Source organism: Crotalus tigris, unplaced genomic scaffold, assembly GCF_016545835.1.
Source record: "Crotalus tigris isolate CLP2741 ecotype Arizona unplaced genomic scaffold, ASM1654583v1 scf7180000017987.690289119674:8195010, whole genome shotgun sequence".
NCBI lineage: Eukaryota > Metazoa > Chordata > Lepidosauria > Squamata > Viperidae > Crotalus > Crotalus tigris.
Window position 1 is genome coordinate 4,341,700 of NW_024096758.1, and position 23,977 is coordinate 4,365,676.

Sequence of the window (23,977 nt, forward strand, 5' to 3'; positions counted from 1 at the left end):
TTATTTCTTTGATTCCAAAAGAGGATCAAGATCTTACTTTACCAAAGAATTATAGACCTATATCTCTTTTAAATGTGGACTATAAGATATTTGTAAAAATCTTAGTAAACAGGTTTATGAGGGTTGTGCATCATCTTGTGCATAAAGATCAATCTGGGTTTATAACTGGTAGGTATATGAAAAATAATGTTAGACAAATCATTAATTTATTAGAATATTTAGACAAGAACAACCAAGTCCCTGCAGGGCTGATATTTTTATATGCTGAAAAAGCCTTTGATCAATTGAATTGGCATTTTATGTTAAGAGTCATTGAAAAGATGAATTTTGGTGAAAAGATATTACAAGCTCTTACGGTAATATATCAAAAACAAACGGCACAACTTATTGTTAATGGAGGTTTGTCAGAGGTATTTACAATAGAAAAAGGTACTAGGCAGGGATGTCCACTATCGCCGTTGTTGTCTTAACATTGGAAATATTGTTGATCAAAATTCGAGATTCGCAGGAAATTAAAGGAATAGAAGTTAATAAAAAAGAATATAAGTTAAGAGCCTTTGCAGACGACTTGGTGGTTACTTTGTCGCAACCTATTAGTTCTGTAGTAAAGTTATTACAGTTAATTCATCAATATGGTTTGGTTTCGGGTTTTAGGATTAATGTTAACAAGACTAAAATCCTACCTAAAAATATGACTATTCAGGAGAAGCAGACCTTGGCTAACTTGACGGGTTTTGAAATTGTTAATAAGATAAAATATTTGGGGGTGATGCTATCTGTTTCCAATGCAAAATTATTTAAAAATAATTATGACAGGTTGTGGGTTAGTGTACAGAAAGACTTGAAGAATTGGGAGAAGCTGCAACTATCTCTCATGGGAAGAATTGCAGTGATAAAAATGAATATTCTACCCAAGTTTCTTTTTTTGTTTCAAATGTTACCGATTTTGAAGAATGAGACTAATCTAAGTGAATGGCAGAAGAGTGTTAATAAATTTATTTGGGCAGGGAAAAAGCCAAGGGTTAAGTTTAAAATTATGCAAGACTTCCGTGAGAGAGGTGGACTCAAGGTACCGAATTTGAAATTATATTATGATGCGGTGGTTTTAACACTAATTAGTGACTGGGTAAATTTGACAAATCTCGAGATACTCCATCTAGAGGGATGGGACTTACTTTATGGGTGGCATGCCTATTTAATATTCAATAAAAAAGTGGATTGGGCTTTTAAATCTCACATTATAAGAACTTCTTTACTCAGGATTTGGAGAAAATATTATAAAAGTGATTTTAAAGTACCATTATGGGCTATACCTTGGCATGCGATAGAAGGAATAAAAAGAGGTGTTAAAATGGACATGGTGTTTTATAGACAGCTACTCAGATGGGATGGACAAAATTGGCAATTAAAATTACGGGAGGAGTTAGCACAAGAAAATATTATTTACTCTTGGCTTCAATATAGGCAATTAGCAGATAGATGGAAGGTGGATTGCAAGGTGGGCTTTCTTAGAGAAGATGAAAATCTTATCAAGCAAGTGAAGGATCAAAGACAAGCCCATATTAAGAGAATTTATGGGGTGCTAGTTGAATTGGACTCAGAAACGGAATTAATTAAAGATTGTATGATTAGATGGGCCCAAAATTTTGGTGAATCAGTCCCATTGGATATATGGGAAACCATTTGGGTAAGAAATGTCAAATTTACACAGGCACAGAACTTAAGGGAGAATTTTTATAAAATGTTTTATAGATGGCACCTTGACCCACAAAAAATGTCTTTCATGTACCCGGACTTACAGCCTAAATGTTGGAGATGTGGTTGCTTGGATGCCACCTATTACCACATTTGGTGGTCGTGCAGAGAGATAAAAGCATTTTGGATTAAGATATGGTGGAATATTCAGAGAATTTTCAGAAGGAGGGTAAAATTTACTCCACAGTTATTTTTGTTGGGTATAGTTATTGATTGTGATACAAAGGAGGTTATATTGATGTTAAATTTGATTACAGCCGCAAGGCTGTTAGTAGGACAATATTGGAAGAAGGAATCTTTGCCTACACTGGAGGAATGGTTTTTTAAAGTGTCCTATTTGGCGGAAATGGCAAAGATTTCGGCTTTCTTAAAGGAACAAACGCAAGAGAAATTTCTTGCTGTTTGGGATAAATGGATAGAATTTATACAATTTAAATTGGATATAAAAAAATATCATATTGCTTTTTCATAATTTTTATTTCTATATACATATACATATATTTCAGTCTTAATTTTTTTTCTTTTTTATATATAATTTTTTTAAATTCTTTTTTAATTAAGCCTATATTCTGCTCTGGGAAGCTCAGGGGGGGGGAAGGGGGGTGTTTTTTGGGGGGGATGGGGAAGGGAATGTTATGTTTAGTTTCTTGTATATGTTGTTTTCTGTTTTTGTATTGTTGTATTTTTTTGTTTTTTTGTAAAAACTTATAAAAAAAACAGTGACACATGGTTCCAGTCTTCTTTCTCATTTATTAAGGCTGATGTCATATAAATATTGCATCGAACATTTAGATTATTTTCTCTCAGCAAGAGTTTTTCCTTTTAAAGAAAACCTCAAAGCCATGTTGTTCACTTGAAAACTGTTAAGAACAATTCTCTTTGCGTAGCAAATTTTGCTTAATTGCCATGCCAACTTATAATATTCTCATGCTGGAAAAAAGTAGTTACATATTGTTTAGTGGCAGAAAACCTATATTAACATAAAATATCCAGATAAAATATGTGTGGCTTTCTCCATTTGCTGTGAAACCATTTTTTGAAGGCACTAGAAAATATTTACAAAAGCCACTGAGAGTCCTTTGTAGGAAAGTATTATTTTGGAGCATTATTACTACATTTGTTGTCTTGCAGATAACAGGCAAATCCCCTCATGCCAATTTTCACCTCCTTACAGCGGATAATTCTCAACAATCATTGCATGGCCCTGCAACAAGAGAAGAACTGAAATTACTCAACAAGAGAGAAACAAGATTCCCATCCTAAGAAAGAAAAAAGAATGGAAAAATAGGATTACAAAAGGAAGCCTTGCCAAGCACAAGACAACTATAGTCATGCTACGTTGAGTCTAGAACCAATTTGGTTTGGGAGTTAAGGCACCAGGTTAGAAACCAGGAGACTGTGAGTTCTAGTCTTGCCTTAGGCATAAAACCCAGCTGGGTGACTCTGTCTCAGCCCAATCCACAGAGTTATTGTTGTGGGTAAAATAGAAGGAGAAAGGAGTACAGTCAGTCCCCAACTAATAATCATTCATTTGGTGACCATTCAGTACTGAAAAAAGTGACTTATGAGCAGTTTTCACACTTATGACTGTTGCAGCTTTCCCATGGTCATGTGATCAAAATTCAAACATTTGGCAACTGGCATGTACTTAATTATAGATGCATTGTTCCAGGATCATATGGTCATCATTTGTAACCTTCCCAACTGGCTTCCGACAAGCAAAGTCAATGGGGGAAGCCAGATTTGTCTAATGACCGCATGATTCACTTAACAACTGCAGTGATTCGCTTAACAACTGGCAAAAAGGTTGTAAAATGGAGCAAAACTCACGTAACAATTGCCTTGCTTAGCAACAGAAATTTTGGGCTCAATTGTGATTGTAAGTCAAGGACTACCTGTATTGCCACCTTGAGTTTTTTTAATGAAAACAGTAAAGGTGAGATATAAATAAATAAGTAAAAATATAAATAAACTAATATATAAAGAAACAAATATAAATTGCTCATAGTAGGCTTCTTACCTGTCCTCCAGCAGCACATGCCGCCACTAAGGCATATTGTCCCCCTTCCTTCTTTAACCTGTGGGCAGCTGTGATTACTAAGCGGCAACCAGTAGCACCAAAAGGATGTCCTAATGACAGGGATCCACCCCAGTTATTAAATTTGTCCAGAGAAGGAGCTCCAACCTATAAGTAGGAAAACAGTAAATGAGACTTACAGTAGGCTCCAAAATAAATTATCCAATTTCACCTATGAAAGAAAGTAAGTTACAAAACGTAAGCTTGAAAGACAATCAGAGTAGGTAACATATCAACTGAGCTGATGTTTGCCAGATGACTATTTCAGCCACTGAAATATCACTAGAGAAGGGGTAAGTCTTCTCAGTAGTCTTCTCCACATCACTGGAGAAGGAGTAAGTCTTCTCACTGGACCTCAGACAACTATAAACATGATGCCTCTACTCCCACCATGCCCTCTATGAAGTTTCTGGACTAGGTTAGCAAGGAAAATAAGGTAAGCTGCAGGGACACCAGTGAATAGGGAAGGCAAAATACAGAAAACATAATGGATATACAAATTCATAATAACCTTAACCTTACCTTTGTCTTTCTGCCCATATAGTTCTGGGCAAACCAATCTGAATCCATGGCTTTGAGATTTGCTAAAATTTGTCCCTATAGTGGAAAGGAAGGGAAAGGGAGGATTCCATTGCAGCAATAATATAGTTAACATATTTGCAATCTGTACAATAGAAACATATATTGTAGCTCCACAAGAATTAACACAAACAACTAGCTGATAAGATACTTGAGATTTTACACATTTCCAAATCACTAAATGAAGCACTGTTGTTACAACTTTCCAAAATAATTGGACCATAGTATAATGTGCCTTGCCTTGCCTTGCCTGGCCTGGCTTGGCCTGGTCTGTGTGTAAATATCAGTGTGAAACCTGGCCCCAAATTTCTTTTTAAAAAATAGACGAAGAATTACAGGATTCAAGATGGACTTGATGCAATTAACATGCATAAAGACTGGGCTTCTGTACATAATGTTGTTTCTTGATTGCTGGAATTAAGAGCACAGACCTACAGCATTCTCACTTGCTTCTTTTATCTTATTACTCTTTCATTCAACTTTGGTTCATATGTTCACATTATATTTTAGAGTCTTCATTTTGTACTTCATTCTGAATGGTCAAGTGAAAGCAAAGATTCTGTTCACATTATAACAATCCCGTCTGGCAAAGTGTTGCTGAAAAATCCAAGGTGTGGGGAATGGGAGGGGGAAGGATATTTAATGTTAGTGTATGCATTGCTTTAACAAGCATGGTTCAGAATTTCATGGCCTGTATATGCTTTCTATACATAAGATTCTTTCAAAATCTAAACATGAGGCAAATCATACAATCTGGCTTTCATTTTGGAGGAGAATGGTCCCTGTATGAAGATCTCAGTGATGTCCCTAACATATCTGGTGACGTCTGAACTGATGAAACATATTCCATTCTACAGGCCAGGAAGTGATAGCTAGGGCAGGGGTAGGCAACCCAAAACACTCAAAGAGCCACTTGGACCCGTTTCCCACTGAAAACAAAACACTGGGAGCCACAAAACCCTTTTGATATCTAAAATGAAGATAACACTGCATATATCCTTTTTTACCTTTATTGTGTGTGTGTGTGTGTGTGTGTGTACACACACACACCTATAATAAAGGTAAAAAAGGATATATGCAGTGTTATCTTCATTTGAGATGTCAAAAGGGTCTCTCTCTGTCTCTTTTTCCCTCTGTCCCTCCCTCCCTCTTTCCTTCCTTCCTTCCTTTCTCTTTCCTTTCCTTTTCTCTCTTTCATCTCCCCTCTTTCTCCCTCTCTCTCTCACTTTCTCTCCCTCTCTCCCCCCTCTCTCTCCCTCTCTCCAATCTTCTGCTCACCTGGCAAGCTGGCTTCAAGCTGTTCTCCAACAAGCTCAGGTGTAGGCAACCTCGGCTCTTTTATGACTCATGAACTTCAACTTCCAGGATTCCTGAGTCAGCACAACTGGGCTAGCTAGCTCTCTCCTGCCCTTCCTGCTTCCTGCAGAGATGCAGCAAAGGGAGGAACCCTGCCCAAATAAGCTTTTCAGCTCGTTGGAGAACACCGTGAGTCTACTCTCTTTTACACACACACACAGAGAGACACAGAGAGAGAGAGAGAGAGAGAGAGAGAGAGAGAGAGAGAGAGAGAGAGCGAGCAAGGGAAGTGCAAGTGCCTCTTTCTGTCTTCTCTCTCTGCAAATGGTGGAGGAGGCTGGGAGCCACAGGGGAAGGCTCAAAGAGCCGCATGCAGCTCCAGAGCCGCAGGTTGCCAACCTGTGAGCTAGGGGATGAGCAGCAAGAGGCAGCCTGGTTGCCTCCCATGCTTTCATTATATTCACGCCATAAGCTTTAAATGGATTACACTTGAGTAGCCATGTCTTGTTGCTAACATTTATAGGAGAGAGGATGCTTCCATTCACAGAACTTGGTATGTTAGATAAAAAGGACTTTCTTCTGTGTTGTGGAATACTCTCCCATACGATCAGATCCCACTCTTACAACTTTTTAAAAAGCTGGAAAGTATCTGTTTTAATTCAGTCTTTTTAGCTGTTTAGATTAGTGTATTATGCATTTAGAGTGATATTTTAAAAACTATTTTACTTAACTTGTTGAATGCCACCTTAATTATAGAAAGGGAGTATTTCAGTTCCCTCTATATAATAACTAATAAACCCCAGATTGAAAAGTACAATTACTAGGTGAAGTAAAAAATATAATGAAATATTTGAACAAAGCTATCTGTGTTGCATATGACTTTAGAAATACTTACTGCAAACGCTTCATGAAATTCAAACACATCAATATCTGCCATTGTTAGGCCAGCTCTTTCCAAAACTTTGGGAGTAGCATATGTTGGCCTAAGAGAAAAAGCCAAGAGTTGCATTCAGGTCCTTCTGCAGGGGAAAACCTACTAGCTGAGAAAGGCTGCAGCTACTCAGAAGAACGAGCCTGCCTGCAACACCATTATAAAAATGTACCCTTTCTTTTTATTTGGCAGAAATAAACAAAATAGCTCTCTCTTCCAAGTAGCTTGAAGAATTCTTATCCTCCCCATCTCTATATCTAAAAGCTCTGAGTAGAGAATACAATACTTCTACAGTAACTAAAGTTTTCTCTCTTGTGGTGATATAAGAAGCTGTGCAGCAAAGAAATGGAAACAGAATGTTTGCTGCAAATTAGGTATGCTAAAGAGATGAGTGAGGAGAATAAGAAACTACATAAACAAAACAATTTCAGAATCCAGGAAGATTTTATACTATTTCTTACAAGCTGTGGAGACTTCCATTTATGACTCAGCCATTGTTTCTTCAAGCTATCAGTTGCAAAATGTAAGAATCCAAACTGAGTATGGGTATTGGTATGTCTGGCCATTAGTCAGCAGCTCAGTATTTGTCTACTCCAGGACAGTCAACTCTTTTGAATGATTTTCGGATGGGGCTGATGGCAATACTGGTCTACACCAAGGGTAGGGAAGAATGTGTGGGAGAAGGTAGGGGAGGATTGAATTCATGTGTCCTAGAGCAGAGGTTCCCAATCTTTCTGGGTTGGCGGCCCGGAGGGAAAGGGAGCAGGAAAATTTGCACATGCGCATTGCACGAACAGGCCATGCGCACATGTGCAAACTGACCCATGCGATGTTCACAACGGAGCCAGCACCCACATGCATACACAAACAGGGCTGTCAGTGCCTGCGCGATGCTTGTGGCGGCGCTAGCCCCTGCACACATGCGCACACGGAGCCACGAGCACTCACGGTGCTGTTAGTGCGAGTGGGGGGAGGGGACTGGGCCGTGGCCCACAGTTTGGAGACGCCTGTCCTAGGGAATCTTAGCTGAATGGAACTGATGACAGAAATATGCTGCTACAACTGTCAAAAGTCAAGTGGTAGATACACTGTGGAAGAGGTGGCAATCCCCCCCCATGAAATATTAATGTTGTTGCCAGTTCGGCCAACAAAAGCTGCCAGTAAATTTTATGTGACAAAAACAGAGAAATACTTATATTCAAAGAGAATAATCATAGTTATGTAATTAGTTGGGAGTCGGGGGTCATATACATTTTAGTGGTAAAGGTAAAACTTTTCCCTGTCCAGTCGTGTCCGACTCTAAGGCGTGGTGTCATCTCCGTTTCTTAGCTGAGGGAGCCAGAGTTGTCCAATGACACTTCTGGCAAGCCCAGCATCTTACTCGCTGAGACATCATGCCCCATTTTTAATAGTAAAATAATTCATATTTTCAGTCAGTTTCGGCTCTATGTATTTTTTAGAATGTGATGCTTAACATCCCCCTTAAGGATCAAATGTGAGCCTCCATCTGAAAAATGTTGCACCTCCCTGCAGCAGCTGGGAAGTTGCCTAGGACTAAGAGGGAATAAGGTGTCTATCAATAAAAGGGTTTGGAAAATGGACAGATTTCCATTTTCATGATAAAGGTTCCAAATTTGCAACTTACCCAAGCAGAAGTTGATCTTTTGGGTCTTGGGATACATATACAAAATCCCTAAATTGTATTTTAAAAAAAAAAAAGAGAGAGAGAGAAGATATTGATTACATAGTTATACAGATGAGAAAATGGCTATGGTTTTATGATAGATGATGAGAGAAGGGAGGGGAGCGCTTCTATTCACCTGAGGTAGGCCTTTGGTTTGTAACCCATTGCCAAAGCCTTCTCTTCAGACATCAAGAGTATTGCTGATGCTCCGTCAGTCTGTAGAGACAATATAAAAATGACATCAGATCCAAAAGAAGAATTAAGTTCCACCCCTCTATCTCTTAATTCAGTTTGCACATTACTGCAGTTGGGAAGGTTATTTAAAAAAAAAAGACAACTCAAAACTGAGTATAAACGCAAAGTAAGTGCTTTTGTAGCCAAAAAAAAAAAAAAAGGCAAACCTGAATTTTAAAACTGGTAGTCAGGAAGAAGTCTGGAAATGAGATCACCAAAAGGGCCCAAGTAAAGAGTGAGAAGAAAAGAATAAAGGTAAGGTAAGGTAAGGTAAGGTAAGGTAAAGTAAGTGGGTGGGGGAGGGAGGGAGGGAGGGAGGGAGGGAGGGAGGGAGGGAAGGAAGGAAGGAAGGAAGGAAGGAAGGAAGGAAGGAAGGAAGGAAGGAAGGAAGGAAGGAAGGAAGGAAGGGGACGCGTAAACAATGGGTAACATGGAAGAAGGCAAAAGAAGCAGGAAAGCCAGACACTTGGTGGAGGAGTTTTGGGCCACAAAATTTTATGACCCAAGTAATTTGAAAGGTATTGAACATCCCATATGATGACTGTGTAACAATTGTGGAGTCCTTGATCAAGTCGAGTAATGAAACATCTGCAAACAACCAAGATCAGAGACCACCAAGGACTCTACATTTCAACTGTGAGCTACATATATTCTCTTCTATTGTATAACAGCTGTGACGGGGAAAAAAAAAAAGAAATGACCAACTGCAGGTAGTCCTCGCTTAATTCATTCAGTTACCATTCACAGTTATGATGGTGTTAAATGAGAAGTCTTATGATCGCCCCTTGTAGTTCTGAGTGTTTCAGTGTCCCCATGATCACATGATCCCAATTCGGGTGCTTGGCACCCACATCTCACAATTACTTTGCAGTACTCCCCAGTCATGTGATTGCCACTTGCAACCCTCACTGCCAGCTTCCAACAAGCAAAGTCAATGGAGAAACTCACAGGAGTTTGCACATCTATCAATCAGATGATGTTGCACCTGATGCACATGCAAGATTCACTTGACAAAGGCTACCAGAACTGGGGCAACTGCTGTCGTTAACTTGGTGCTGTCACATGACAATAGGCTTTATGATGGAACTGCTTAGTGACAGTTGCTGGTCCCAATTACTCCGTTAATACATACTATGGGCTTCAGCTGTGTTTTTTTAACTTTTCAGAACAGACTATACAAGAACAATGACACGCATCATGCCAACAACGAAAAGCAACATTGTCAAAACCTGGGAAAAGGTGCACAACTGCCTAAAACTGGAGAGTCACTGAAACAACAAAGGGGAAGTGAAAGCGTTTGACTGTCATGCAGGGGAAAAAGGACAGAAAAACTGTCAAAGAGTTTGCTTCTATTTAATAACACCTGGAAACAAAATGTCGTACTTAATTAAAAACATGCTATCTGAATCTTAGCTTTTGAGAGTACAGGTAGTCCCCCACTTACGACCACAACTGAGCCAACATTTCTGTTGTTAAGTGAAACATTTGTTAAGTGAGTTTTGCCCCATTTTATGACTTTTTTTTGCCACAGTTGTTAAGTGAATCACTGACGTTGTTAGTAACATGGTTGTTAAGTGAATATGGCTTCCCCATTGATTTTGCTTGTCAGAAGATCACAGGTGATCACGTGACCCCAGAACACTGCAACCCTCATAAATATGAATCAGTTCCCAAGCCTCTGAATTTTTATCATGTGACTATGAGGATGCTACAATTGTCATAAGTGTGAAAAACAGTCATAAGTCACTTTTTTCAATCCCATTGTAACTTCAAACAGTCACTAAATGAACTGTCATTAAGTCGAGGACTATCTGTATTTCAGAGACTTGTAATGCAAGCAGAAAAAAAGACATGATTATGATAAGCTCAGCCCCCCCCTCCCCATTCCTTCACATTCCCCAATCACTGAATCTCTTTTAGATATTTCTGGAGATCAAGGCACCACATGGCAGTCTAGACACAAGAGAAAAATGCAAAGAAATCTATCTATTCCATTGCATTTCCAGCTAGCACAGTGGCTCTTGGGAATTGTATTCTCTCTCCAGAGGCTATATTCTACCAAGGCCTATTGTCCTAATGTACCACTATTGTTGCAGGAAAGAGAAAAATCACTTCCTTTTTCATTTCTTTTTTTCACATCTGCTGCTGCCATTCCTAGCTTATACACGAGGAGGAAAACATTAGTGGCTGAGCAGGGATATGTTCAATACCACACCGGTGTGGAAAATGAGCCATGTCACACTATTTTGGATTTTAGGAAAACAACATTATTCCTCCCAATGTTACTGCATTACTAGGATGATAAATCACTATCAAACCCTGGATAACAAATACTCATATGCAAGATTTAGAAGCAACCAAAAACTCTACAGGAACAGCCAAGAGTCCTTCATGTGGCTTGGTGTTGTACTTGAATCAATTTTGTAATCTATTCTGATTAAAAGCAAATGCCAATCTACAGTTCCAGCAAATGTGATTATGTTGTACAATGAAGATGCTTCAGAATATATTTTTCAAAGGAAAATATACAAGGGTGTTACCAGGTAAGAGGAGTTGGCAGCTGTTACAGTCCCATATGGTTTGACAAAAGCAGCTTTCAGTCGACTCATCTGCTCCAATGAAGATGGCCGGACACCGTTATCCTTCACTACAGTGTCCTTCCCTGCAAGAGTCAAATATGCGAAGAGATCTAAGGCTCAAGACACATCTGGCATGTTGAAAGTCTCCCTTCTTTATTTCTGCAATTCTTGACTGTGTCCTCTTGGACATGCATACAGTGAGGGGGAAAAAATATTTGATCCCCTGCTGGTTTTGTACGTTTGCCCACTGACAAAGACATGATCAGTCTATAATTTTATGGTAGGTTTATTTTAACAGTGAGAGACAGAATAACAACAAAAATCCAGAAAAATGCATTCTTTGTTATTGGGCAAACGTACAAAATCAGCAGGGGATCAAATAATTTTTTCCCCTCACTGTAGGTTTCTTACATATTTCCTTTCAAGGGACCATCCTTTCTCATACTCTTTACTTCATCTTCTCTACCTTCAAGATTTCCTAAGATTGATTGTTACTTTGCCTCTCTCTAGGAAACCCTTCCCAACTAGGTACTCTTCACACATACTAGATTTCAATATTCATAATCCTCAACCAGCATAGCCTCAGGAATTATGCATTTCCCCAAAGTAAGACCTACCCCAAAAATAAGCCCTAGATTGATTTTTGGGAGGTGGGCCTGATATAAACCCTACCCCCAAAATAAGCCCTAGTTTTGGGGCAAGGCGCATCCCTAAAAATCAAGTTAGGACGGGGGTGGGGAGAGGTGGAGCTTACCATTGCTGCCAGGCCTCCCATGGATTGACACTTGCCTTGTTGCAGCTGGGAATGGAGCTCGACCTGCATTTTGCAGACAGAGAAATCTTTCCGGAAGGCCTATGTAGCTGACAACAGAGTTGTGGATTGAATACATAGCTCGGTTCTCAGCTGCAAATGCCTTCAGGAAAGGCCTCTGACTGCGAAATGCAGGCTGCAGCGCCATTCTCAACTCCAGAATAAATGAAGTGGGCTGGCTGGGCAGGGCTGTCAGTGCTGCCGCTGTGAGGTGAGTGGAAAAGGCACGCACATACACACCAAAAATAAGACCTGGTGCCTCTTTTGGAGGAAAAAAAATAAGACTGGGTCTTATTTTCAGGGAAACATTGTAGGCACAGGTAAGATATATGTTTCAACCTTAATTCATCCACTGAAGAAATCTATGAACTAGGAAGAGCGGAAAAATAAGGCAGAAGGATGGGGGGGGGGGGAGGAAAAACTAGTATCTGTAAAAACAGGATTTTGTCTCCTCTCTCTTATCTTGAAGAGCTCTCTTTCTTTATTCAGCAGATTATCTAAACTAAAAGCTATTCCAAGAGAAAAACATTTCCCTCCCTTCCCCATCCCCATTGGAATGTGGAACCATTGTCACAGATTCCTCTAAACAGACATTTTACCTGGCACTTTGAATGCTACTATATCCGTGAGAAGTGACTCATCTTGTGCTTTTTTGGCCAGTGTGTGTGAACGGAGAGCATATTCATCTTGCTCCAAACGTGATATAGCAAATGCAGCTGCCAGGCGATCTGCTGAATGACCCATGGTCTCGTTGGAAGAAAATTCTGCCACTGCAGGGAGCTAGAATTATTGAGAACATTGCGTGTGAAGATCATTTTCCCTCAATTCATGCAGACAGCTCCATAATCTAATAGTTGAAGGTAAATCCACAGGATTTAGCAATGTAAAATATGAACTGTAACACTGCCGTGCAGTGGCTCACCTTTTGCTATTTCTTGTTTAATCTACTCTGCCTCCCAAGCAGCTTTACCTACAAACTTGGTCATGACTCTTTCCTCTCTCAACCTACTTTTTCGTTCAGCAAAGAAATTCCATACGTCAACCTCAGCCTCATTTTGCTGTTATGTAATGAGTTTGCTCTGGGAAAGAGAATGACAGCTTGCAAAGAATTAAAAGAACATCTGCACATTTTTTCTTTACCAGGCAGCCAACTCTCCAGTAAGTTAACAGATGTTCAGCAAAATATTAATAAAGCTAGAAATAAATTAAATGCTAAACTAAATATATCCAATCCCCTAATTTTTTGTAACAAATCTGTTTCCCCTTCCAATAAATCTGGTTAAAGAAGACCAAGAATCATGGGAGAGATTTGTGAAGAACTGCTAAGCGCTTGATATATTTTTTCTAGCATGCAGGCATTATTCTCCTCTCCTCAGAATTCTCATAATGGCTGACAAAAAGCAAATCATATTGACTACTTGAACACTTGACTATTTCTTGTATAAATTGTTTGCTTTCTAGTCCAAAGTTAATGAAAGTTGAAGATGTGGTGCCCAGGGAACAGACAGAGTCAGTAATAATTTTTGGCCACAATTGTCTCTAGTTGATTATTCCATTTATCCCTGCTCATTTTCTGAATTGGTTCCTCAGGCAGACAGTGAAATGAAAACTATTTCCTGCTTTACCTCAGGTGCAAAGTAATCAGGACGGATTTTGGAGATCAGGGATAACTTCTGGCCCAATCCTTTTGCTCTTGAAAATCCAAGCAAAATCTTCCTCATCTTCCGACTATGTCTGATAGGAACATCGGACATCAATTCAACACCACTAGCAATTACCACATCCATCTGGCCAGATGCGATGAGGCCATATGCTGTAAAAATCAGAAGGCATATACATGGCAGTTACCATGTTGAAGACAATAGGGTGGGTGTGGTTCCGCCCTATTGGCCTGCATCTGGCCTGCGGACCGGCAGTTTGACTTCCCTGCATTAGACTTAAGAATTCAACAGATAACTATTCTTTCCTAAAGCATTTTTTTAAGTCACTTTAAAAGTTCAACTTTATAAATCCAACCTCCATGTAAATGCTTTCTAAGCATTTTTAAACTAGAAATAGATTTTTATGCTTTCCCCCCCACCAAGAGATGGCTTCTGTTGAATAAAACAGATGACCATCAGCTACCATGTGGCAGATCAGTGAGGACATTTCAGACTTCATTCTTTATTCTTTGTTCAGGTAAATTTCAATTAAACAAGTTGGAAAGGAATGAAGTATGCATGGGGAGGAGGTGGGGTCTGACTAATACATCAACCACCTCCAAATTGCCACTCTCCCATTGGGGTCCCAGGCCAGATGGCAGAGCCTGGTTCTCAAGCTTTTCTGGATGGCTAGAAGAATGGGTAAATATCTCACTTGAGGGAAGGGGGGGCAGGCCCTGGATGTTCCAGAGGGCGGCTGCCATGGCAGAAAACACTTTTCTCCTGGATTCCGCCAGCTGAAATTCCTTGACTGACGGGGTCCCATGCCTCTTCTGCTGGCATGGATGGGGCAGGCTAATCCTATCAGCATGAGCGAGTTCCTCAGATAATCTGGACCCAAGCCATGAAGGACTTTTTTAGGTGATAACTAACACCTTGAATTGGACCTGGAAGCAAACTGGCAACCAGTGCAGCTCGCAGAACAGTGATGTAATATGGGCTGTCCTAGGGACCACAAGAACTGTCCATCCAGCTGCATTCTATACCAGCTGAAACTTCCAGATACTCCTGAAGGGTAGCCCCATGTAGAGCATTTTGCAATAGTCCAATATTAAAAGATAATAATAAATTCTATTGGACAAATAAAGTTAAATTTTCCTGCATGTTTACAGCCTATTTATATATGGTCCTTACTTAATCAAGCAGGATAACATACCAGTTGTCATTGCCTGATTGGAAGATATGCAAGCCATGGTGACAGTGTGCGCAGGAGTTTTGTCAGAGAAGCCAGCTCCCAAGGCAGCCTACATAAAAGTCAGAAAACAAACCAGAATATTGAGAGATGTCTAATTTCTACAGTTTTCATGATATATTGCAATCCACAATTTTCAGGGTAGCAGGTTTTGCAAGAATCTTGCAGAGAAATTCAGGTTGAGAGATTTTATCTTATTAAGTGTATTCCATGACTGAGTAAAGCCTTTTGCTCTTCAAACTTTTTATAGTCAACAACTAATACAATAAGGTTGTTTTCTATTTAACCAATATTAAATAAACAATTTTTGTTTGATCAATATTAAAGAATATTTTAAAAGAATATAACCACAGCTTCTGCTTGTTAATTATAATCACTCTTTGTATTGTAATTTTCTGTTTATTGAAAACAAATGGCTAGTTCACACTTCATATTAAGTAATAATTTGTGATTTTGGCTTAGGCTATTTGGTGAACCCAGCTAATTTACTCAAACCATAATTAAATGAAAGATGGCATACAAAATGTGTGGATCCAGATCACCAAATGTAACAAACTTAAGTTGAGACGACAGCAACCACAGGTTAAGAAATTCATTTATTTTCAATACCCCAATGGTCAATCTCACAAATCAGAGTCAAAAGTTCTTGGCTATCTGTCTGCCTCTGCTTACAAACATACGCATAAAATTACTATGGAGTCTTTGGGCCTACCTGCAGAGGCACCATATGTAAGAGACCCTTTACACATTTTAACTAGCACGTGAGTAATCCTAGAGTTACCAGGAAAAGTACTGAAAACCAACCTTCCAATGAGATTACTGGGACTTTCAAGCAGTGAATATTTTCCTATTGAGATATTCCTGTCTCAATAATCACCAGAGAATATGCTGCCCCAGCTCCAGTTACCTAATTGTACAGTGGACCAGAATGCCAAAGTATTTTTTATCTGGAAAATGTAACATGAATCTTATTTTACTCATCCATGAAACAAAGTTCTCTCGGGGACATTCTACCTATGTTGGGAATTATGAAGAGAATGTATCACAAATGCCTCTCTGCTTTCAGTTAAAAGGGGAGGGGGGAGGTGCTACTGAATGGAAAATATGACATGGTATAGCAAAGAAGGATAGCTCAGTCGGGGGAGCAAAAAGTCTCTGCTTAAGACGCTGTTAGGAAGGCAGGACTTCAAATAGTCAGTATGAAAACTTGAAAACAGGGAATAGAAGAATATCCAGAGGTAAGCTAGAAGGACTAATGCTCCAGTGTAATAGATCTTGGTTTCTATGATTCAGCAATAAAGCACCTAAATAAGGTTACACAATACCACACAACATTGCTTCACTGACACACAGCCAACTGGGGTAAAGTTCAGCATGAAAGTTAAAATGAAGATACTTGCTCAGATGGAGAATCAGACAAGCAAAAACTGGTGACGGGTGAAGAAATACAGAGGGGAAATGCAAGCAGTAACCAGTTACTATGATGTCTAAGTGCTCTCCTAAAAAATGGCAACTTTGGGGCTTTTAATATTAAAACAGCTGCCTGCTTAGCTTTTGAAAGGCAAACATGAATGTTCTTACAATTGTCAGAAATGGGAGCTGATTGACATACTTAAAGTTTATGAGCAGAACAAATAATAAATATAGGCTTGTCAACAAGTTAAAGAGCAAGTCCACTCAAAACAACAAAAGTCAATGTCATCAAAACTAGGTAAAATCAAACTGGAGAAAAAAGGTTGTTATCTGTGAATGTGCATACATAAGAAATTACTTAATCCTAAAGAATTGGACTTAGTCCTTTTCAGATATCAAGTTAATAATCAACAACCCTTACATTCTTAACTTCATTCAAACTTGGGGAGTTTGTTTGAGCTCTCAGTGGGTTTTTGCACATAGGAGCTGTAGACAATCAAATGTACTTTCAGCAAGTTTTTCTTTAGGGGGGTTGGGGGTGCCTTTCAATTAGTGTTGACTAAAGCACGTCATTTTTTATGCTTCTAAATATCAAAAACAAACAAACACAGCTATGCCTGCTTTAAGAATTACATTAACTTTAATAAGTGGATTTCTTACAGGAGTCACTCCTTTTTTAGGTGATTAGTAAGATCAGCAGTAAGGCAAGCACTGGAAAAAAATAAGATGGGAGCCCTGTAGGTAAATGGCAAAGGTGGGAAGGTGATAGGTGGTCCGTGATGAGTGGGATAGAAAGAAGATTGGTGGCAGTAGATAGAAAGTACCATGCATTGGGCTTATAGCAGACATGTCAAACTTGCGACGTCATGTGACGTCCAGCGACATATCGGAACTTTTTCCTCATTGCCGGCAATGGGGTGGGCGCAATTTCCTCGTGACGCGTCCGGCCTGCAGGCCGGCTTATAGCATAGAAAGTGACAAAAGGCGGAGGGGGCTCTAATCTGTGGCAGGTGGTAAGAGAAACTGGCACTTACACAGCATCAAGCTTTGCAGGTTTTAAAAAACAGGAAGCAGAAGCAGACATTCCTTCATGTGCATAAAGTCTGCAAAATGACAGGCAGGCTTTTTAATGCATGCACAAAATGTGGAAGTATGTTTTAATGTTTAGAATGACTTGATATTTAGAAAGCAATCTTGATTAAAAAAATCAGTTTTATTTGGAAATCATTTATAGGCTACAATTTTAAACATGGAATTGCACCAAATTCAAAATTATGGTTTCAGAGCTTATATTCTAACTTAATATACTGCTCAAAAAAATAAAGGGAACACAAATGTATAGGATCCTATACGTTTGTGTTCCCTTTATTTTTTTGAGCAGTATATATAATCTCCAAATCATTTACATTGTCATGATATATTTTTTATCCTTAATTTTTCTACCTTTTCCTTTTAAATGTTTGACAGTGTTATCCAAAGACTTAAAACCATATCTAATCAAAGATGTTGATTAGATGTTCAAACCATATTTAATCAAAGATGTTTTGACAAGTTTTTAATATTAGACCATATTTGTGATATATTTTACATTTTATCCAGCCTTTTTTAACTGTTTATATTTATCTGTATTATCTATTTTTACAATCTTTTAAACACGTACTCATGTCTTCTTCTAATTTAACAAACTTTGCAATTTAACAGATACTCCTTCCCCCAAATGGGACCATTAAATAAAGGTTTTTGCAGGATCCACTTTGGGTCAGTCACTGGGACCAGAGGTTTAGTTTTCCAAGCTTTCTTGGGCTCCAGCATGAGTCTGAAAGCTCAGAAGACTAAGCCTCTAGTCCTGGTGATCGTCCCAGATTGCATCCTGCAACTTTATCCTGAGACATGTCTATTTCCTTTCATTCATAAAAGTTTTATTGTATTTCAAGATTTTAGAAAGAGGTACATTTCCATTTTTAGGTTATCAAAGCCAGATTCTACTCAAAATTAGTTCCTTCATCTCATTACCATTCATATCCCCCACCCCATCTCAGGTCTTGTGATTCTTCTATTGATTAACATACCTCTCTAGCAACATTACTTGTTTTCACTTCTTGGATAACAGTGCCACACAAAATGTACTCAACAGCTTCCTTAGGCACATCAGTCCGATTCACCAAGCCTCTGGGGGAACAGATCAGAGAAAGAAAGCACTTCAATGTCAAATCAAGAGGGTTTTAAAGAACGATAACATAGATGATAGAGGGGATTGAGTACATGCCCTAAGAGGACAGACTGAAGGAACTTGATTATTCAGTTTGAAGAAAAAGAAGGTTATAGTTTGGCAAGATTCTGTCCATTAGGTGTAAGCAGATATTTTAATCACATCTATCTATAGTACGAGGGTCACTCTAATGTTGTGGTTAAGGCAAACTAGAAACCAAGAGACTGTACGTGAAGCCAGTTGGATGACCTTGGGCCAGTCATTCCCTCTCCGTGTCCTAGGAAGACAGCCATGGCAAACCAATTCTGAAAATCCTTGCCAAGAAAACTGCAGGGACTTATTCAGGCAGTCTCTGAGATAGTAAACTAACTATCCAAGCATTTCCAAAACTCCTGACCCAAATTTTGTTACACACCAATCTAGGTAATCTAGTCAACAGACATCTTGATAGGATTTTTGTTGTTGCTATTTTGTATTTAAGTGATTAAATTATCTTGTGTACTTCCTAATTTTGGAAGTTATCAAGGATCAGGCAGATTTCAAAATACTGTTCCCTCATTAAATGCTTCCCAGAGTGGGCCAAGAAGTTATCTTAGAAACAGTCATACTTTGCTGCAGCCTGTTTTGCTCCCACAGCCCATAATCCACTTTGCTGTGTAGTTAAGCGAAATAGTAAATGTAGTCCTTGAATTAAAATATGATTCTACATGGCATTGCAACTGTAAATCTTCGATTTCATTACTGGGAAAACAGTCCTTTTCATTCTATAAGCTAAGTCACAAGGTGATTTCTAGGGTAATGCTTTGGATCTGATTGGGAAAAAATGGTTCAGAATGCAAGAAAATGTGAATACAGTAAATTCCTGCCATTCACTGGAAAAGCTACCTCTGTTCTAAGGACTTTGTGACTGTTTCAGTTCATTCAATTTTAATGAGTCCAGAGAGAAACTGTATTCCTACTCTTGGGAAAAGTACTTCTTCCCAATTGAATCAAAAGCATTGCACAGCCCTAGAACTTACAGGACAGGTCACAACAAAATTTAGGATATTTCTATCTCAAATCTTTTTTAAATTCATACGTAAGTGTTTTATATAAAGACAAATCTAAAGAAAAACATAGAAAGAAAAAAGGTGCAAGGTAAGAAAAAAAAGTTATGCAATATAGTGACCTCCGAACTTATTTTTAATAGATAATTACAATCTTATAATCTTCCCTCCCTCTTAGATGTCATACAAATCCCTTTAGCCCCTCACTTAATCCAAATCTTTTTTAATCCTCAGTCCATAACTCATATTATTTTTTCTTCTTTCAGCAAAAGCTCCATCTAAGGCAGTGTTTCTCAACCTTGACCCCTTGAAAATGGATGGACTTCAACTCCCAGAATTCCCCAGTCATCAAAGCTATCTGAGGAATTCTGGGAATTGAAGTCCACCCATCTTCAAGAGGTTCATGGTTGAGAAACACTGATCTAAGGTACCGTATTTTCCGGCGTATAAGATGACTTTCGCAAGCGTTAAAATTGGCACCGAAGTTGGGGGTCGTCTTATACGCCGAGTCGTCTTATATGCCAGAAATAACAGTAGTTTCCGGCGTATAAGACGACTTTCTAGGCATGCGACTCAGCGTCGAAGACGGGGGTTGTCTTATACGCTGGGTCACCTTATACGCCGGAATATACAGTAACATTTCACCTGGTGACTGAGAATTCTAGTCCCACCTTAAGCATGAAAGCGTCTGGATAACTTTAGACTAGTCACACTCACTCAGCCCAACCCACCTCACAGGGTTGTTGTGAGGAAAAGAGGAAGAGGAATTATTAGATATGCTCGATACCTTGAGTTATTTATAAAAATAATAAAGGTGGGATATAAATAAAGATGAAAGAATTTGAAGTATGCTAGGAAGACAAGGTGAATTATTCTCATCTATATTTATTGGTAATAAGAATGGCCGCATTCTACTGTTCACAACAAATGAATAGTTTGATGAAAGAAGAAAAGGCACCTCAGGCACAAAAAAACAAAGCAGAACATCCCTAAACAACTCTCTATGAATTAGATCACAACCAAATTGCTCCACTTTTATTTATTTACTACTTACATCAGTGCTGCTCTGGCCAAGTCATGTGGCATTAAATCTGCATACCTGAAGATTAGAAGAGAAAGAAAAAAAAACACCTTCTCATTAATTACTGAAGAATATACTTTTGTTTTACTAACTGCAGTGCAAGCTGAAAAAGAAATTACAGTAACTTTAAATTTGGCTGTTTCTCTATTAACATTATTTATACTTTTTCCCAAAAGTGCCCAAGAGGTTTTACAAATTGTTATTCAAAGGGAACATTTAATACTTACGAGGTCCCGGACTGCAAAAATGGAATGCGAACACCATCCACCACTACAATATTCTTCAGCCCATTTTTAGCTAGGGTTTTCTTACTTTTGGCTTGACCTGCAGTAATAATAAATTAGTAGAGTTAGAGCAAGAATTATCATAAAATTATCAAAAACCAAAGCATTTGTTGCTATTGTTTAGAAAAGGGATTAAAATAAATTTCATATTAGGATAAGATTAATAGAGTTTATTTTGAAGTTTGTCTAAAAACACCCAAAGCTCACAATTTATTCCTTCTATTTAATAATGTTAAGATATTTATTGTTTGCTTTTCCCCATCTGTAGTTTTCAATAAAGCATGAATAAACATCAAAATTAGAATCGCAGAACTTCAACACTTTTTAAAAATATGTTTGTGTGTGTAATACCCACACACACGTTGTAATAATGGTCATGCCAGCAGAATACGTTTCCTTTAGATTACAGTACTTTAAGAACAAGTTTTAGATTTAATTTATGTGATCTCAGATCTATTTTATATCCTAATTTATAAGACAGCATAGGAGTGCAATTACAATAGAGACATGTAATCAAATTATTCATATTTTTTCTGTACCTGTTGCGAATAACTGGGATGTGCAGCTGAAAGACCTCAAAGCTGAAATGTAAGAAAATAAAAATATAACAATACTAGCTGTACCCGGCCACACGTTGCTGTGGCTCAGTCTGGTTAAATGGAAAAGAAAGAAAAGAGAAAGTGCACGTTTGTAAGATGTTTAATTTCACAATGCTTGTGGGAATACAATATTTTTTGTTGTTCCATTGTATGTGCAGATATAGAGATTGTCTGGTTGCTTTTATGTCGAACAGATGGCACTTTTTTTAAAAAAAAAAACATCTTTTTACCTGTCACAGGAGTAACATCTATATAATAGTAGGTATATAAAAACACACGCGTATTCGAATGCAACGTTGTGTCAAAATTTCAAAGCAATCGGTGAAGAACTTTCGGAGATTTAAGATTTTGAACAAACGAACATTTACATTTTTATTTATATAAGATAGGTAAAACAGACAATAATGTCATTCAAACATAAAAACAAAGCAAATTTCTCATAAGCTTCTAACTAATCATGAGCCAAGAGGATCAGAATATACTGTGACACAGTACATAGTGTGACATTTAGAACACAAAAGCAAAAAATGAATAATATGATAGGATTATGGTATCTTAATATGATAACTGCTGTATCAGAAAAAGAGTGAAGCAGAAACTCAGAAAAAAACAATGAACTATTTTAACTATGAATGAATAAAATCTTTATAACAAACATGCCAGCATAAAAGTCCAGTAACTAATCTTGCATTGGGTATTTTGATTATCTAAAAGAGAAGAACTTACAGAATTTGGCTGCCTGTGGAATGATAGTAGGAAGAATTTTCATACCACATGTCAACAAGGATATCATTTTGAAGCCTGAAATAGAAAGAAGAGATTGGGGTCATTTGTCTTAGTTAGCTTGTTAACAATAAATATTTTGGGCATACAGCCACAGTTCAAAGGTTCATTCAAAGTAATGAAGCTCATGGTTCCCCATCTGGTTTCCAAAAACTACTGGGAAGTTTTCAAGCAGCAAAACATAAGCAGCAACCATAATTTTATTTTATTAATAACAGATAATACAAAGTAGATGAAATTACTTGGTTAACTTTGGGATTTTTTTAGCAATGATGCTGAAAGAATGAAGCAATGCAATACAATTAGATAAAAAAATCTGCAACCTTTGCTTTAATGCTTCAAGTTTTTGCTCATGCAAATATTTTGAAAAGAATATTCTTTCAAATGCTTTGTAGCACCTTATCATCTATCTTCTCTTACATTTCCAGCTTGTAAGTCCAAGTAATTTTATTAAATGTTACTGTAATATTATGGTTCTGGAGGTGAGCTCCAAAAAGGAGACTTAGCATAGTGTTGCAATTCAGATACTGAACAAGGATAGGAAAGAATCAGGGTTAAATTCACACTTAGCTATTTATGTAATTTCACTGAGTGGCTTTTCACTTAGAGATACAAGCATGACTGATTCAACCTGCCAGATGAAATGAAATTGGAAAAAAGTTTTGAAGCACTATTGTGTACAAATACTTTGTACCTAAAAGAATGCAGGATATATGCAGGATCAATCATATAATATCAAAAGTCAACCATTGTCTCTTTTCTGCTATGAACTACAATTATGATAGGGAAAATCAAAATACCCTATTATATATGGTATTTTAATTATCTTTGTTAATGAAATTTAATAATATACAAAACAAAAATACAAAACCAAGTACAAAAAAGTACTAAAACTATAACCAAAAGTAAAAACAAAAACAATTAACAAAAAGATACATTAAACAATACATGTAGATTTCAAATTTAAAAGAGAATAAACCTCCTTTGTAGTAAAATTTCATGATATTCGCCTGCTTTACAAAAGTATAAATATGATACTGTAACAATGTTTCTTAAGAACACTGGGCAATTTTGTTATCTTAATACATATTAAACATTCTATATTGCTGTTATGCTTGCATAGTATTTCTTCCTTAGATTCTTCATTATAAAATTTTGCATGGAATGTACTCGGGGCTAGTGACAAGCTAGTGTTGTTATGCCCTCTCCAACTTGAAGCTCTCTCTACACTTCTCATTAACCTCCTTATTACATGCAATAAAATAGGATCTGTAATTCGGTAATTGGGCACAACGATACATCATCCTTAATGTCTCCGCCAACTGTTCCTATAGCGTCACTTCCCTCCACGGTGAACCCACGCAGGAAAGCAAATCCTCCCACCGCCTAATCCTCCACTTGCTCTCCCTCCAGCCCGCTTGGGAATTAGAATCGCCCACCTTGAAGGAGCGCGAAAAAACAAGGCAAATTAGCTCACCTCCAGCAACAGCCTCCACCACAGGCTGCAAACAGTCAGCCCCGCCCCTTTACCCACTCAAGGGCGCCACTACAAAGGAGGTCCTCCCTTGCCGACATTAACTGTCGATCGCCGAAGTCGCCTAAACCCTGATTCAACTTTTCTCTTTCCACATAACAAATATTGACGGAGAGCCTTAGAAAACAGAAAATGTGAAAGAAATGTGCCCTTCGGAAGAACCGTGGGGGCATCTGCTGCACCATAACGA

At 38.1% G+C, this 23,977-nt stretch overlaps 1 protein-coding gene across 1 annotated transcript; it reads right to left on the bottom strand.

Annotated features, from left to right (window-relative positions):
* Positions 1–2,485: 2,485 nt before the first annotated feature.
* On the bottom strand, positions 2,486–23,813 carry HADHB (hydroxyacyl-CoA dehydrogenase trifunctional multienzyme complex subunit beta). The gene is made up of 16 exons (XM_039346051.1): positions 23,731–23,813; positions 22,197–22,271; positions 21,411–21,452; positions 20,815–20,911; positions 20,561–20,605; positions 18,321–18,420; positions 14,803–14,890; positions 13,572–13,759; positions 12,546–12,726; positions 11,097–11,218; positions 8,459–8,538; positions 8,284–8,331; positions 6,603–6,690; positions 4,355–4,429; positions 3,776–3,940; positions 2,486–2,959 (listed from the first exon to the last, which is right to left on the bottom strand). Exons 2-16 carry the CDS (start codon positions 22,261–22,263, stop codon positions 2,924–2,926), a joined length of 1,422 nt encoding a protein of 473 aa, XP_039201985.1. The 5' UTR covers positions 22,264–22,271; positions 23,731–23,813; the 3' UTR covers positions 2,486–2,923.
* Between the last annotated feature and the right edge of the window lie 164 nt (positions 23,814–23,977).